General features: G+C 42.0%; 1 protein-coding gene across 1 annotated transcript; it reads right to left on the bottom strand.

Moving 5' to 3' along the window:
- Nucleotides 1-6,018: 6,018 nt before the first annotated feature.
- ddx18 (DEAD (Asp-Glu-Ala-Asp) box polypeptide 18) lies at nt 6,019-13,645 on the bottom strand. Its single transcript, XM_010864078.5, has 14 exons — nt 13,468-13,645; nt 12,705-12,887; nt 12,350-12,574; nt 11,373-11,508; nt 11,100-11,200; nt 10,785-10,984; nt 10,514-10,628; nt 10,257-10,396; nt 9,640-9,801; nt 9,143-9,295; nt 8,922-9,035; nt 7,443-7,499; nt 7,020-7,197; nt 6,019-6,550 (listed from the first exon to the last, which is right to left on the bottom strand). The coding sequence occupies exons 1-14, from the start codon at nt 13,571-13,573 to the stop codon at nt 6,405-6,407; spliced, it is 2,016 nt and encodes a 671-aa protein (XP_010862380.1). The 5' UTR covers nt 13,574-13,645; the 3' UTR covers nt 6,019-6,404.
- Nucleotides 13,646-14,427: the final 782 nt, after the last annotated feature.

Raw genomic sequence — 14,427 nt, 5'->3', positions numbered from 1 at the left:
CTCTGGGGAGCAGAGGGAAAACATTTAAACACATAAAAATTAGCAAACAGGGACCTGGTGTGAACGATTTTTAAGACATGTGACACAACAAGTCCGGGATGCATTCATGTGATGGTTGGAACTGAAGATGTATGGAACGGTGGTGCTGCTGCTCACCGTACCATGACAGTTTGAGATTTAAGGAAGTGGATGACAGAGAACTTCTTGTTTTTAAACTCAAAAAAATCTTCTATACATTGCAGAAATCTGAAACTTCTATCAAAAACTGATGTAGAAAAACTAATCCATGCTTTTGTTACTTCTAGATTAGATTACTGCAATGCTCTTCATTCTGGTTACCCTGATAAATTTAAAAATAAACTTCAATTAGTGCTGCACACGGCTGCTAGAATCCTAACTAGAACAAGAAAATGTGAACACATTACTCTTGTACTAGCCTCTTTACACTGGCTGCCTGTTAGGGTTAGGGCTGATTTTAAGGTTTTATTGTTAACCTATAAATCAATACATGGACTTGTTCCTACTTACCTCACTGAAATGCTCCAGCCATACATACAGAGGGGAAAACAAGTATTTGATACACTGACGATTTTGCAGGTTTTCCCACTTACAAAGCATGTAGAAGTTTGTAATTTTTATCATAGGTACACTTTAACTGTGAAAATCCAGAAAATCACATTGTATTATTTTTAAGTAATTAATTAGCATTTTATTGCATGACTTAAGTATTTCATACATCAGAAAAGCAGAACTTTATATTTGGTACAGAAACCTTAGTTTGCAATTACAGAGATCATACTTTTTCTAAAGTTCTTGACCAGGTTTGCACACACTGCAGCAGGGATTTTGGCCCACTCCTCCATACAGACCTTCTCCAGATCCTTCAGGTTTAGGGGCTGTCGCTGGGCAAAACAGACTTTCAGCTCCCTCCAAAGATTTTCTTTTGGGTTCAGGTCTGGAGACTGGCTAGGCCACTACAGGACCTTGAGATGCCTCTTACGGAGCCACTCCTTAGTTGCCCTGGCTGTGTGTTTTGGGTCGTTGCTATGCAGGAAGACCCAGCCACGACCCATCTTCAATACTCTTACTGAGGGAAGGAGGTTGTTGGCCAAGATCTTGTGATACATGGCCCCATCCATCCTCCCCTCAATACAGTGTAGTCGTCCTGTCCCTTTTGCAGAAAAGCATCCCCAAAGAATGATGTTTCCACCTCCATGCTTCACGGCTGGGATGTTGTTCTTGGGGTTGTACTCATCCTTCTTCTTCCTCCAAACACAGCGAGTGGAGTTTAGACCAAAAAGCTCTATTTTTGTCTCATCAGACCACATGACCTTCTCCCATTCCTCCTCTGGATCATCCAGATGGTCATTGGCAAACTTCAGACGGGCCTGGACATGTGCTGGCTTGAGCAGGGGGACCTTGTGTGCGATGCAGGATTTTAATCCATGACGGCGTAGTGTGTTTCTAATGGTTTTCTTTGAGACTGTGGTCCCAGCTCTCTTCAGGTCATTGACCAGGTCCTGCTGTGTAGTTCTGGGCTGATCCCTCAACTTCCTCATGATCATTGATGCCCCACGAGGTGAGATCTTGCATGGAGCCCCAGACTGAGGGAGATTGACCGTCATCTTGAACTTCGTCCATTTTCTAATAATTGCACCAACAGTTGTTGCCTTCTCACCAAGCTGCTTGCCTATTGTCCTGTAGTCCATCCCAGCCTTGTGCAGGTCTACAATTTTATCCCTGATGTCCTTACACAGCTCTCTGGTCTCGGCCATTGTGGAGAGGTTGGAGTCTGTTTGATTGAGTGTGTGGACAGGTGTCTTTTATACAGGTAACAAGTTCAAATAGATGCAGTTAATACAGGTAATGAGTTGAGAACAGGAGGGCTTCTTAAAGAAAAACTAACAGGTCTGTGAGAGCCGGAATTCTTACTGACTGGTGGGTGATCAAATACTTATGTCATACAATAAAATGCAAATGAATTATTTAAAAATCATACAGTGTGATTTTCTGGATTTATCTGGATTCTGTCTCTCACAGTTGAAGTGTACCTATGATAAAAATTACAGACCTTGACATGCTTTGTAAGTAGGAAAACCTGCAAATTCGGCAGTGTATCAAATACATGTTCTCCCCAGTGTACCTACACCTAATCTTAGATTGCAAGATGCAGGCCTTTTAATTGTACCTAGAATAAACAAACAGCCAGAGGCAGGGCCTTCTCTCACAGAGCTCCGCTACTGTGGAATTATTTGCCAATTAAGATTAGAAATGCAAACTCAGTGCAAACTTTCTCGACTAAATACTCATATCTACAGCACGGTTTATGATTAGGTGTAGTCTGGCCCAGGGACGTGAAGGTGACCAGAAAGTCTTGATACTGTCCACCCTTGCTGTTTTGCCAGGTGGGCTCTCATCGCCATTGGGATGCCCTCCCTTCAATGCAATTCAGGGGTGGAGTCACTGGCTTGTTGTTGTCTCTCTGTTGCGCACTTGTGCAATTGGGCTGTACTCTGCTGGCAATACTCGGCCCTCATTCAGGGTGGTTGCGGTTGGTGGGTGTCCCTTTGGTTGATGCTTGGCAATGTGGGTGGATTGATTTCCTGCCTGTTGGGCCCTGTCCGGGGACTCCCTCGGATAGGGCTACAGAGTCACTGGACCCCCCTGTCTCAGCCCCAAGGTCTTTACGCTGCTATATTATTGTGCTGGGGGAGTAGGGTCAGTTCTTCTCCACTATAAATCCCTGTAGATCTAAGGAATGCATTTTCTAAATGTTCACAGTCTCCTGCCGTTTTAAATTTAGGAGGACATGAGGTCGTGGCCCACACCTGAGATGTACCAGGCCTGAAAGACCCGTTGCTGTCCCTGTCCAAAGTCCTCCTGGTTGTGTTGCAGATCAAGATGATACCTGACGATTTCAGCTGATACTGTGCTGACACCTCCCCCATCCCTCGTGTGGTCCCTGTCCTTGTCCATCTGGTCATGCTTCCGACCTGGACAAGATTTAAATAGACTCTGGACTCAGCCCACATGCATTTATTAATTATTACAATTTGTACTCTTAATATGTTCACCAGAAGAGGACTGGCCAACCCTCTGAGCCTGGGTCCTCTCTAGGTTTCTTCCTAAATTTCTGCCTTCTTAGGGAGTTTTTCCTAGCCACTGAAATTCAACACTACTGTTGCTTGCTCCTTGGGGTTTAAGGCTGGGTGTTTTGTAAAAACACTTTGTGACAACTGCTGTTGTAAAAAGGGCTTTATAAATACATTTGATTGATTGATTGATTGATTGAATTAATGGGCCCGTGAGCATCAGAACTGGACCACGGAGCAATGAAAGAAGGTGGACTGGTCTGATGAATCACGTTTTCTTTTACATCATGTGGAAGGCCGAATGCGTGTGCATTCCTTACCTGGAGAACACATGGCACCAGGATGCACTATGGGAAGGAGGCAAGCCGGCAGAGGCAGTGTGATGCTTTGGGCAATGTTCTGCTGGGAAACCTTGGGTGCTGCCATTCATTTGGATGTTACATTAACACGTACCACCTACCAAAGCATTGTTGCAGACCATGTGCACCCTTTAATGGCAACGGTATTCCCTGATGGCATTGGCCTCTTTCAGCAGGATAATGTGCCCTGCCACAAAGCAAACATGGTTCAGGAATGATTTGAGGAACACAAGTTCAAGGTGCTGACAACTTACAGGACTTAAAGGATCTGCTGCTAACATCTTGGTGCCAGATACTACAGCACACCTACAGAGGTCTAGTGGAGTCCATGCCTCAAAGGGTCAGGGCTGTTTTGGTGGCAAAGGGGGACCCACACAATATTAGGCAGGTGGTCTTCATGTTATGGCTGATCAGGGTATTTAGTTCATCACTTTGAGCAGAGTATCTGACCCTGCAATACAGTATAGCATGCTGACCATGCTATACTGAACAAAACTGAACTTCCATCTTCAGGCTGCTTCAGTCAGACCATTGCCTTCACATTCCTTAAACTTATGCATGAATATATCGCCCCCATGTGGAATGTCTGTCACTAGAACCATTTTCTCAGAGAACAGAGTTCCTCCAATTCAGGGCTGATGAACACTGTTGGTGGTTTTCTCTCCCTCTCCAGTTTTGACTAACCTGACTTAGCTTTTCATCTAGCAAATTATGAGAATCAGGTGTAATCAACCATGGTTGATGAGAACATACAGGTAGGCCTACTTTCCAGGAACAAGGTGTGGCAGCCGTGCTCTAATTCAAATATTTGAAAAACAATTGTTGTACGTTAACTCAAATTATGAAGTTTGTAAATCTTTAAAGATGTAAATGAATGTAAGTCGAGAAAATTCGAGAGGGAGGGATGTTATAATTGAAAGAGGAGGAAGGTAATATTTTGGATTTGAGAAATCCATTCTAGTAGGACTTTGATTTGTGAATAATGATGCATTTTTTTGGCAATTGGTTTTAGTTAAAATCAGAACTTAGGGGAGGTAGAGATAATTTACTACGTGATTAGTGGTGTATCATAGAAGCAGGACCTATAGATCGGTGAGGTGACATTGAATAAACAAAGGATCCAGACCTTTTCATTTCAGGGTAAGGCCTCAATGAAAGGGGCCATTATTGGTGTGCCGATAGATGACCCAATTGGTTTATTTAAGATTATTCCAGAATTGGTGGATGCACATCATTTGAATAGGAGGGACAAACAGAAATTAGTGGAAAGTCTGTCAGTGTGGATGATGATTGAGGAAAAGCTGGAGGCGTATGTCACTATAGGTTATGTATGGTACCCGGTGAGACCATCAATCAATTACATTTATTTTATAAATCACTTTTTACAACAGCAGTTGTCACCCCCAACCCCAAGGAGCAAGCAACAAGTGTTGATCCACTTATGTTCATAAACCGCAGTGTATCAACTGTAATACGTTTGGTAACGTAGCAATGAACTGTCAGGTAAAATGTAGGGGGTAGAAATCCAAAATGCTACCTTTTCACAGAGTACCTACAGCACCTATTAAAACAATTACAAAAACACATAAAATGGAAGTATAATCAATACTGGAATACTCCAATTACTTAGTTTTACATCTAGGTGGCACAAAGGGTCAGGACAGTGCAAAACTTAAAGAACACGAGTGAATCATTAACAGGAATGGAACTAAACAATGTAATTGGCTAATAAATACACTCAATGGCCATTTTATTAAGTACACTTATCTAGCATTGGATAGTTGCCTGCACAACAGACTGAATATTTCACAAGGTTTCAACAAGGCACTGAAAACATTCTGGATTTTTTATTTCCATGAGCTGTAAGCTGTAATAATCAACTGCAGTTTCACTATGTGTAATGAATCTAGAATATATGGTGTCAGTTTTTGATTTAAACTATGGGGAAAAAAAGAAATAAAACACGCTTAGGTATGTTTTCCCCATTCTAATGTTAGGTCAAATAACTAAACCTCTTGAATGAGAAACATTGGAAGTGGACGAACAGACCCAGATCAAGGCACATGTTGATAGGCCCATGGTTTAAATGGCCAACACAACTAATGTATGGTAAGTATATTGAACATAAAGACATCAGGTGTTGGTCATATGTTCCAAACACACAAAAGCCAATTTCTCCAACATGTTTAGCACAAATAACATCCCTGACAGTGAGCATTTCTTTCTCCTTTCCTCAGTTAAATATTTGTTGCAGGGTGTTTATAATTTTAAGCAGTGTCATATAGTGTGGGTTCTAACTTCCTAAAACCCATTGTAACACTATATGCACGTATCAAAGGCTTTTCATGCCAAGTAATTTTACATTTGCAAGACATATCTATATACAATATGGGTTGGGTAGTGCGCTTTTTTCCTCAATTAGCCTTGTGGAAAAATACTACATTACTCAAAATACAGCCCTCTTGCTAGATTCAAAGCAGAAGGCTGCTAACAGTACACAATGTTTTAAAGAATAAAATGGACAAAACAATACATTATTCAAGTGGAGCATGATTAAAACAGAGGTCTGAAAATGTGTAAGTTATTTATTTTTAAATTGCCTATTGGAAAACAATGCAAATACATTTATCAATGTACAGTTCTGCATATATCGAAGAGAGTCCACAATAACAATCCACATTTGCTGTGAGGAAAGGAATGCAGGAGTCTTGTCTTTAGAACAACTATCAGCCCCAAGAAATCCCTATCAGGGCAGATATAAAACACCTGTTCATAAAGTCAGTATGAAACAGAAGGAGTATAATTGCGCCTCTTACAGATGACAAGACCGGCCTAACACGCATAAGAGCAAAATGCGACACCTGGTTCAGCCTTATAGATTGGTCTGTGGAGAGAATGAAAAGGAGAAGAGTTCAGGAAGCCATTTTGTAATGACCCACATAAAGACCCCAGGTTAGCGGGAGAATTGCCTCCTGTCCCCTCTGCCTTTGTTGACATGCTTAAAGATCTTGGCTTTGTGGACGCTCTTGCCCTTCTGGTAGCCGAATCCCCCTCCTCCACCTCTTTTGGTTATCTTCATTCCCCCTTTGCTGTGAACATCTGGAGGGGATCGCTGGGTTAAGGGAAGAACTGTACTGACCACAGGTCATTAGAAAACACACAATACTGTAGTTAATCAATATGGCCTAAAGGGTTGTGACAAATAACTAACATACCACAGATAATAGCTTTTTCCTCAGTTGACTCGTAAGTCTCTGGATACAGCACTATGCAGTTATACATTGGAAATCTACCACAAATGCCCCAAGATATTATATCGCCATTTGGAACTGGTCATAGCATTTATAAAATTAAAGCAATGACATACCTGTCATATACAAAGCAATAGGCATTCAGGATATGTACCACATCTCTAAAATTATTTAGTGCATTTTCCCCTATATATGTAGAAACCTGGATAGGTTTGGAAAGGTTAAGATAAAAAACCAACAATATCCAAAGTGACGCAACCCTGAAAAAACTAAAACATTGAATGTATGCCTGGGCAGACAGAAGTCGGGAAGGATACTGAGGTCAACGTAGGGTGGCACTTTGAAGCCGAAGGACAGCGCTACCATGGGGAGGTTTAAGGTGTTCACACTATAGATGGTTTTGAGAGAATGAGAGTCGTAAGCCCGGACATAGGACTTGTAGGCCTCCTGGGCTGACTTGTGCAGGTAGTAGTTCTTCTCTATCAGTTTCTCCAGCTGTAAAGAAAACACCAAAGTATGTAAACATTTGTGTGGACTCCTGTTCATGAGAATATTGCTCATCATGTGAGCATATTAATTAAAATGAATAATTAGCAAACCCATTTTTTCCAGTCAAAACAGCAGCTACAAGAAAAATATACAAAGGCAAAACTAGTAGGTAGCCTAGAACAGCCACAAATAATTGTATCGAAGCACCTCACTTCACACAAGCACAAAACAATTCTGGATGCATTTCATACCTGAACCTGGATATCCGAGATCTTGGACCAAGAGAATTCGAACTCACTTAGAGGAACCTAAGTCAAGATGGAAACAAGATGCCCCATTACAATAATTCAGTACAAATAAAAAGGTCAGTCAGTCGGAAGTTCTTCTTGCATTGCTAACAAGTATTTAGCAGTAGTGAAGCCAGAGGTAAATCGGTTGCGTTACCGTTTTCTATCGGGACAATGCAAGCAATCTTTTCCCAATAAGCCTGCAACAGTTCTTGATAAAACATGACAAATACAATGAGATTACTGTAATTCCCAGTTTATAACCTGCACAGTGTTAAACGCACCCAGATAAGAAACCGCATTTGCCAGGAGAATTGATCTTTTGCAAAACCCCTCTCCTCAAAAGGTCTTTGTTCAATCCTACCTTAGCAACAGGTCACTACTTGAAGAACATCCATCAAGCTTTTATCGCTAAGGCTCAAAATGGTGAAATGGTGTGGCTTCGCTATGTCACCTGCTGAAAATCTGACAGCAGGTACCCCGAAAATGTTTGAGGGGGGAGTCATTTACAGTTACTTCTCTTGGGTTGTGAAATTCTTGAGTCAACATGTATACATAATTCTTCATTAGACAAAAATGTTATCTAACGCTGACAGTTATTTGTGCTAACATGACCATTAATTTGACTTGCTACTACTACGTTAGTTAGATAGCTAGCTAGCTACCTCTAATATTAGCTTGTTACATCAGGGCACTCACAGGCTTAACTTTAGCAGGTGACATTCTGCTAAAGTTCACAGGATGATGTTGACTGATAAGTTCAATAATAGCTATATAAACATAACTTACTCGGCACTGCAAGAGCATGACGGGGCCGCAAGCCTGCGCTGGTCACACATGAGTTTATGGGGTCTCTCTTAACGATTAAGGTCTGTATTCTTGTTTCAATTAATGTTCCCTTCCTTGTTTATCTTATGAACATATCGCAATGCCTTGATCTGGAGGATATCACACCGGAGTTACTCCAAAAAGAATCATGTACACTGACCAGTAATATGCTACTTTACCCCTCCGTGCTTGGCTATTTACAGATGTTGCCACTTACAAAGAACAGCAGCTTGACCGGTGTAGCAACAGTAACAAATAGGCAGGGCAACTGCAAAAGTTCAATTATGACTCATACATACATTGTACATTAATATTAAACATCTTTCATAGGGCACTACCAAAATTAATTAGATGAAAAAAAATGTAAGCCATGTAAAGCCAATTGTATCATATTTGCTACAAGAGTTTATGACTTATGTCGTCAAGCAATAATCTGAAAAATAGTTTGCTGGTGGAAACAGTTTTAAAAATGTGAACTTGTGTATTATCCACACACTTCTATTAACCGCTGTGGTAAAACAACATTCTAAATCAACGTATAAGCCCCAGTTAATAAATGGGTACTGGAGGGGAGGGTTAGATTGAGGTTTGTGACGGTTCGGTTCAGGGTTTTACCTTGGCCTGTTTGAGAAAACGCAGGAAGCCCAGCTCCTCTGGCCTGAGGATCAACAGCGCGTGGCCTATGCCGTTGATGCCACGAGCCGTTCTACCGACCCGGTGGATGTACTCCTAGGATGAGGAAAGACAAGGAGATCGGCTACAGACACCTGACAACCTAGGCATCAGTTCTGGATAGTATCAAACTTGGAAACAGAGTTCAAAACTTCACTAGGTACCTTGGGGTCATCTGGGGGGTCATACTGGACGATCCAGTCCACCTCAGGGATGTCAAGCCCTCTGGCTGCGACGTCTGTACACAGCAGGATGCCGGAGTCTGCATTACAGAACTGGAAGAAGGTGGTGGTACGTTTTGTCTGCTTCTGTTTCCCCTGAGAAGTCAAAGCACAAAGAGATTAGTCTTCAGCCAACAGAGGATCGGATGTACACATTGTCTCATAGAATGTACCGGTTGTCTCCACGGCAGACCAATGAGCCAGAGAATGCCGTGTGGAGCCAGACCGGGGGTTCACTGTAGCAAAGCTCAAATTGAGCCAGATAATTGCCCGAAGACTTCTGACACAGAGTGTAGCCTGCAAACTGTCGCTCGACTAGGAACGTCCTCACTGTATCTGGAGACAATGAGATGATACTTCTATGTCCCTAATACTTATACAAATGCTTCAGTGTGTTTCAAGTGAATGGTTCCGTATAACATCTTGCTCAGCAGACTCACGTGGATGGCCATTACGGGCAGGTCAATGTAGTTGAGCAGCTCGTAGTGGAACTTGACCGACATGCAGGAGGAGAAGAACACCATCAGCTTCTTCTTGCGGTTCTTCTTCAGGAACGTGAAGAGCAGCATGAAGCGCTTCTCAGATGGACACACCACATAGCCCTGGCAAGAGAAACCATGGTTACACTTCAGCCCAAGCAGCCCTTTTGCCCAAGAAAACTGCAGTCTTAGTCTGTACTTCAGACAATCGATGAGGAGCCAGCCGGGCCTAAAACAGCTCACTCCTACGTAATAAAACACTAAAGGAGACAGTATTGCTAAATGACTTCCACAGCAATTCATGAAATTGAACTCGGCAGTGGAAATCTAATCTCAGGACTGCCACCTAAACATTAAACCTTTACTGTTTTAGTAACATTTTTACATTGACAGTAAATTATGCTTTACATTGACAGTTAATGCTCTAAATCAGACCCAATTAAAAGCAGCACATAGGGTAAACAGTCTTGCTAAATGGCACATCTGCATTTTGTCTTTAACAAACTTAACTAGGCCAACATCCATCCCTGTTACCTAGAGTCCCATGTGAATGGTCACTGCCGAGTGGTTTCAGTTACCTGCTCCAGTCCGTCCACTGTGGCATTGTCCTTGTTGTCGTCCACGCCCACGTAGAGGGGCTCCTTCTTCAGGGAGATTCGGGCCAGGTCTTCCACCTTGCGAGTCTGGGTGGCCGAGAACAGCATGGTCTGCCTTTTCTCTATGGAATGAAAATGTCGGATATAATGGAAGTCAACAAGGAGTTACACATAAAAACAAATAGCAACTTCAGACTCTGTGATAGAGTTTATTTAAAGCGGATTATGTGGGCACGTACTAGGCAGCAGTTTGATGATCTGCTTCAGCTCCTCCTCGAAGCCAACCTCCAGGATACGGTCGGCTTCGTCAATGATCAGACACTGGAGGTTCTTAAACATGAAGCCGGGAGTATTCTACAGAAAGCCAGGAGAAAGGGAGAAACACAAAATACCCAGGATTAAACTTGAGCAAAGAATTACTGCATAAAAATTAACTAAACCAAAAAGGTGCTTTGTGCGAAATTAATGAAGAGCGGCATGTAAGGTTACAGATCCCATCACTGACATTACCTGCAGATGGTCCAGCAGTCTACCGGGAGTGGCCACCAGGATATTGACCCCATTGGCCAGCCTCTGGGCCTCGGCTGACCGGTTGCTGCCGCCCATGATCAGGCCAAAGGTGTGCACGTGGTGGGCCATCAGCTCCTTCATTACACCGTACGTCTGCATTGCCAACTCCCGTGTTGGGGACAATATCACCACACCCGTGCCTAAGGGATGGTGTGAAGAGGGGTTTGAGTCACTTCCATTTCTAGCCAAATCTCAAAGATTATATCATTCTTGGCATATTTATAACATTGGCTCAACCTAAACTAAGGATCTCACCATTCCTGGGCATGAACTTGAGTTTGTAGATGAGTTCTATGGAGGGGATGAGGAAGGCCAGGGTTTTACCACTACCAGTCTTAGCGGCAGCCAGGACATCCCTGGAAATATTCCAGAAAACAAAAAAGGGAGTTACAAAACCATAATATTCATTTGGAATGGCTGACTGTAGGACGGAATTTGAAGTGTGTGACCGTAAAAGCCTTTTGCAGAAGCGTTTCAGATGGAGATTCTAACCTAATATGACGCTTGAGGATTCAACTGTTGGCTTACCTTCCCTCCAGTAAGGGGCGGATGCTTTTGTGTTGGATCTCAGTCATGTGTTCAAAGCCCATCTCCTTCACAGCCTTCAGAGTGTTCTCACTCACCACAGAAGCTAGCGAGGCAAACGAGGTGTCCTCAAAAGCACCTGAGTTACAAAAGTTACAGTCAGAAATCAACCAACTTTGTGGGTTTGGCATATAAGTACTAGTCTGACAAGCAGACTCCCACAGAACACGGGTGAATAGAGAAAACTAAGAGAAAAGTAGGGGAGGGCACAGTTAGTTGCATTTTCAACAAAAATAACAGGCTTCGTTACAAAACTATGTAAGTTGGGGTGCGGAATCTGAAGGCATTTGGGAAGGGCAGAAAACAAAATTCGGCAAATATCAAATAGCTGTCTAACAAACTAGACTTTTCCATCCAGAAAAGGCATAAATAATAGATTCCAGTTCTGTAACACAATTCATAGATGTCAGGTAGCACAGCTTCTCAATCTCGTCCTTGCAGGGGCTTAGATGTAAAAGGTTAAATGCCCTGTTATCTAAGAATAGGAAATCACTGCCACACATAACAGTTTCAATCAGGGAAAGATCTGAGTAACCTATGTCAATACCACAGAACCAGAGGGAGAGCAGCAGCCAATCAGAGGGGATATACATACAAAATATATTATGAAATGTTGTTGATTTTCTATATACTATTTAGTTAAAAGAATAATTATGGACATTGAAGGTACAGACATCAAAATTAGTTTTAAGATTCCATAATGTATTTTTTGGATCAACCAATATGCAACTGCGGGGCTAAATATCAGATCTTGCAGGCTCGTTAGCTAAACATCTGGGCTGTGGAAGATAGCGAGCTAAAGTAACGAAACATCAAAACGGAATGTACATTTCTGCCACTGATGAATTATAAAAACAAACAACGCCCCTCAGCTACGGGAGTAAAAGTAGTGCTCCACCCCTGCATAGAACATTAATTACCAGTCAAGCCAGTTGGGAGTTCGGGTCCATCTTGCTCTTCGTCAACCTCTGACATCTTTCCTTCGCCCTCATCATCACTTCCCTCTTCATCCTCATCATCATCCCCCTCTGCCCCTTCAAGAGGTTGTGTGGGTTTGTCTGTAGCCTCATCAGCAGCCTCATCTGTCACAGTCACCTCCTCCATATCCTCCTCATCTTCCTCTTCCTTCTTAGCTTTTTTCACCCCTACGTTAGAACAATTGAAATATACCGTAAACTGAATCTCAACCAGCCTTTTTGACCATTGCATAAGAAAATCTTAAGTAGTAAGCTAGTTAGTAGTATAAACATATTACTGATCAATACACAACATTACCTGCCAATCCGGTAGTGCCACCCTTCCTTTTTTTCTTCCTTTTGATAGAATTTTCTTCTGTGTCCACCTCTGCAGATATCTTCTGTTTTTTCTGCTTCTTTGTGGGTTTGGCATTCTGTGGCGTTGAAACCGCTGTGGCACCCTTAGTTTCAGTGATCTCCTCTTGAGGATCTTTTGCACCTTCTGTCAATATACATTATTAACAATCACAATATACCAGGCAAATGCCATCGTTAGATGGCAGAAATATAAGTAACACTGTAAATGGCATGCAGTAGATGACAAGCCAAATGAGTAAATAACTATTCAGTTAGATATTGAAACATAACTGGAAGACGGTAATGTATCAAAAAATTAAACGCATTATAGTAATGCCCCGAAATAACTGAACTACAGAGGCGGCATGGCAATACAACAGGATTTATTTAATTAGGTTTTTCGGTAATGGCTAACTGCATTCGCTAGCTACATTCGTATACTACTGTGCCCAAACAAGTAGCGTAGCTAGCGTGTTAGCAAGACACAAGTTAGTTTTAAATAGTGGTTTAAGGTCATTAATTTGTTTCTAAAATCAATAATAAAAAATTAAGTATTTGATGCCTGATTGTCGGGATATACCTAGTCAATAAAACTTGCAAAAACACAAACCAGGAACATACTGCACTATAAGCTAGCTAACTAGCGAACAAGCCTTGCATCGAGGTTGTCTAGCGTATATTTCAATACAGCATGTTGACTCATAAGAACGGCACCCAAAAATTACCATTATCTTCCTCTTGTTTCGAGTTTTTAAGTAACTTTCGCTCTTTGTTCTTCTCGCTTCTTTTCCGAATTTTCTGCCGAAGAAGCCTCATCTGAAGATCAGCCATGATTTCTGCTCTGCACACAGCACGCACACGTGTGGAATTTTAGAGGACCCCGGTAGTCTAGTAGGAATGAGCCGAATGTGAACGACTGGCTTCTTTTGAACAGCTCTTTTTGCTGAACGCTGGGAACCGACCTGAATTGCTTAAAGGAGCTGTTCGATTGAATCCTTAATTTCCATAGTAACACTATTACGACCACGTACAAAATTCTTCCATAAAGATTTTACACCCACACTGCAGAAACTGCAACTAATGGGGAGAGTGCATCTTTGTGTTCCACGTGGATTTTTTTCCATTAGTGTAACCACAGTGAAAAAGCAGGCGATTTAATGACAGGTAAGATGTAACCTAGCTGAAGTGCAGTTCACGCGCTAACATACGAGTTGCCCAAGTTTTTAGCCTTAACATTGGTAATATACAATGTTTCATTTATAATAGCCTTTTATAAAACTTTTAAAGGAATAGCCGTTCAGGAGCCAAATTACTCGGCTCTTTCAAGTGAACGGTACCAGAAGAGCCGGCTCACCGAAAAAGACCATCATTATGGCTTGACCGTTACACTGCCTGAATGAAAATCAGTCTTCAGTTTTTTTCCTGTATATTTCCGGAAGACTATAATACGCAATATTTCGTATTTCTCCGGTATTTCTTTTTTATTACTATGCGCTTCACACTATTATAGTATACTACACCAATAACTTCCATGCTATTTCACATTTTGTAATGAGTTGGATTTGTGTTATAGCAATTAGTTGGTTATTTCCAACATGGCTATCTCATATTCTATCCTCCCAGTACCACCTGCAGTACAACAAAACATGCTCAAGCAGTCCACCTTCTCTCGCATTCACATGTCC

The sequence above is a fragment of the Esox lucius genome, chromosome 16 (genome assembly GCF_011004845.1).
Source record: "Esox lucius isolate fEsoLuc1 chromosome 16, fEsoLuc1.pri, whole genome shotgun sequence".
Lineage (NCBI taxonomy): Eukaryota > Metazoa > Chordata > Actinopteri > Esociformes > Esocidae > Esox > Esox lucius.
Note: the sequence above shows the minus strand (reverse complement) of the source record. Positions and strands in the feature narration are given on the sequence as shown.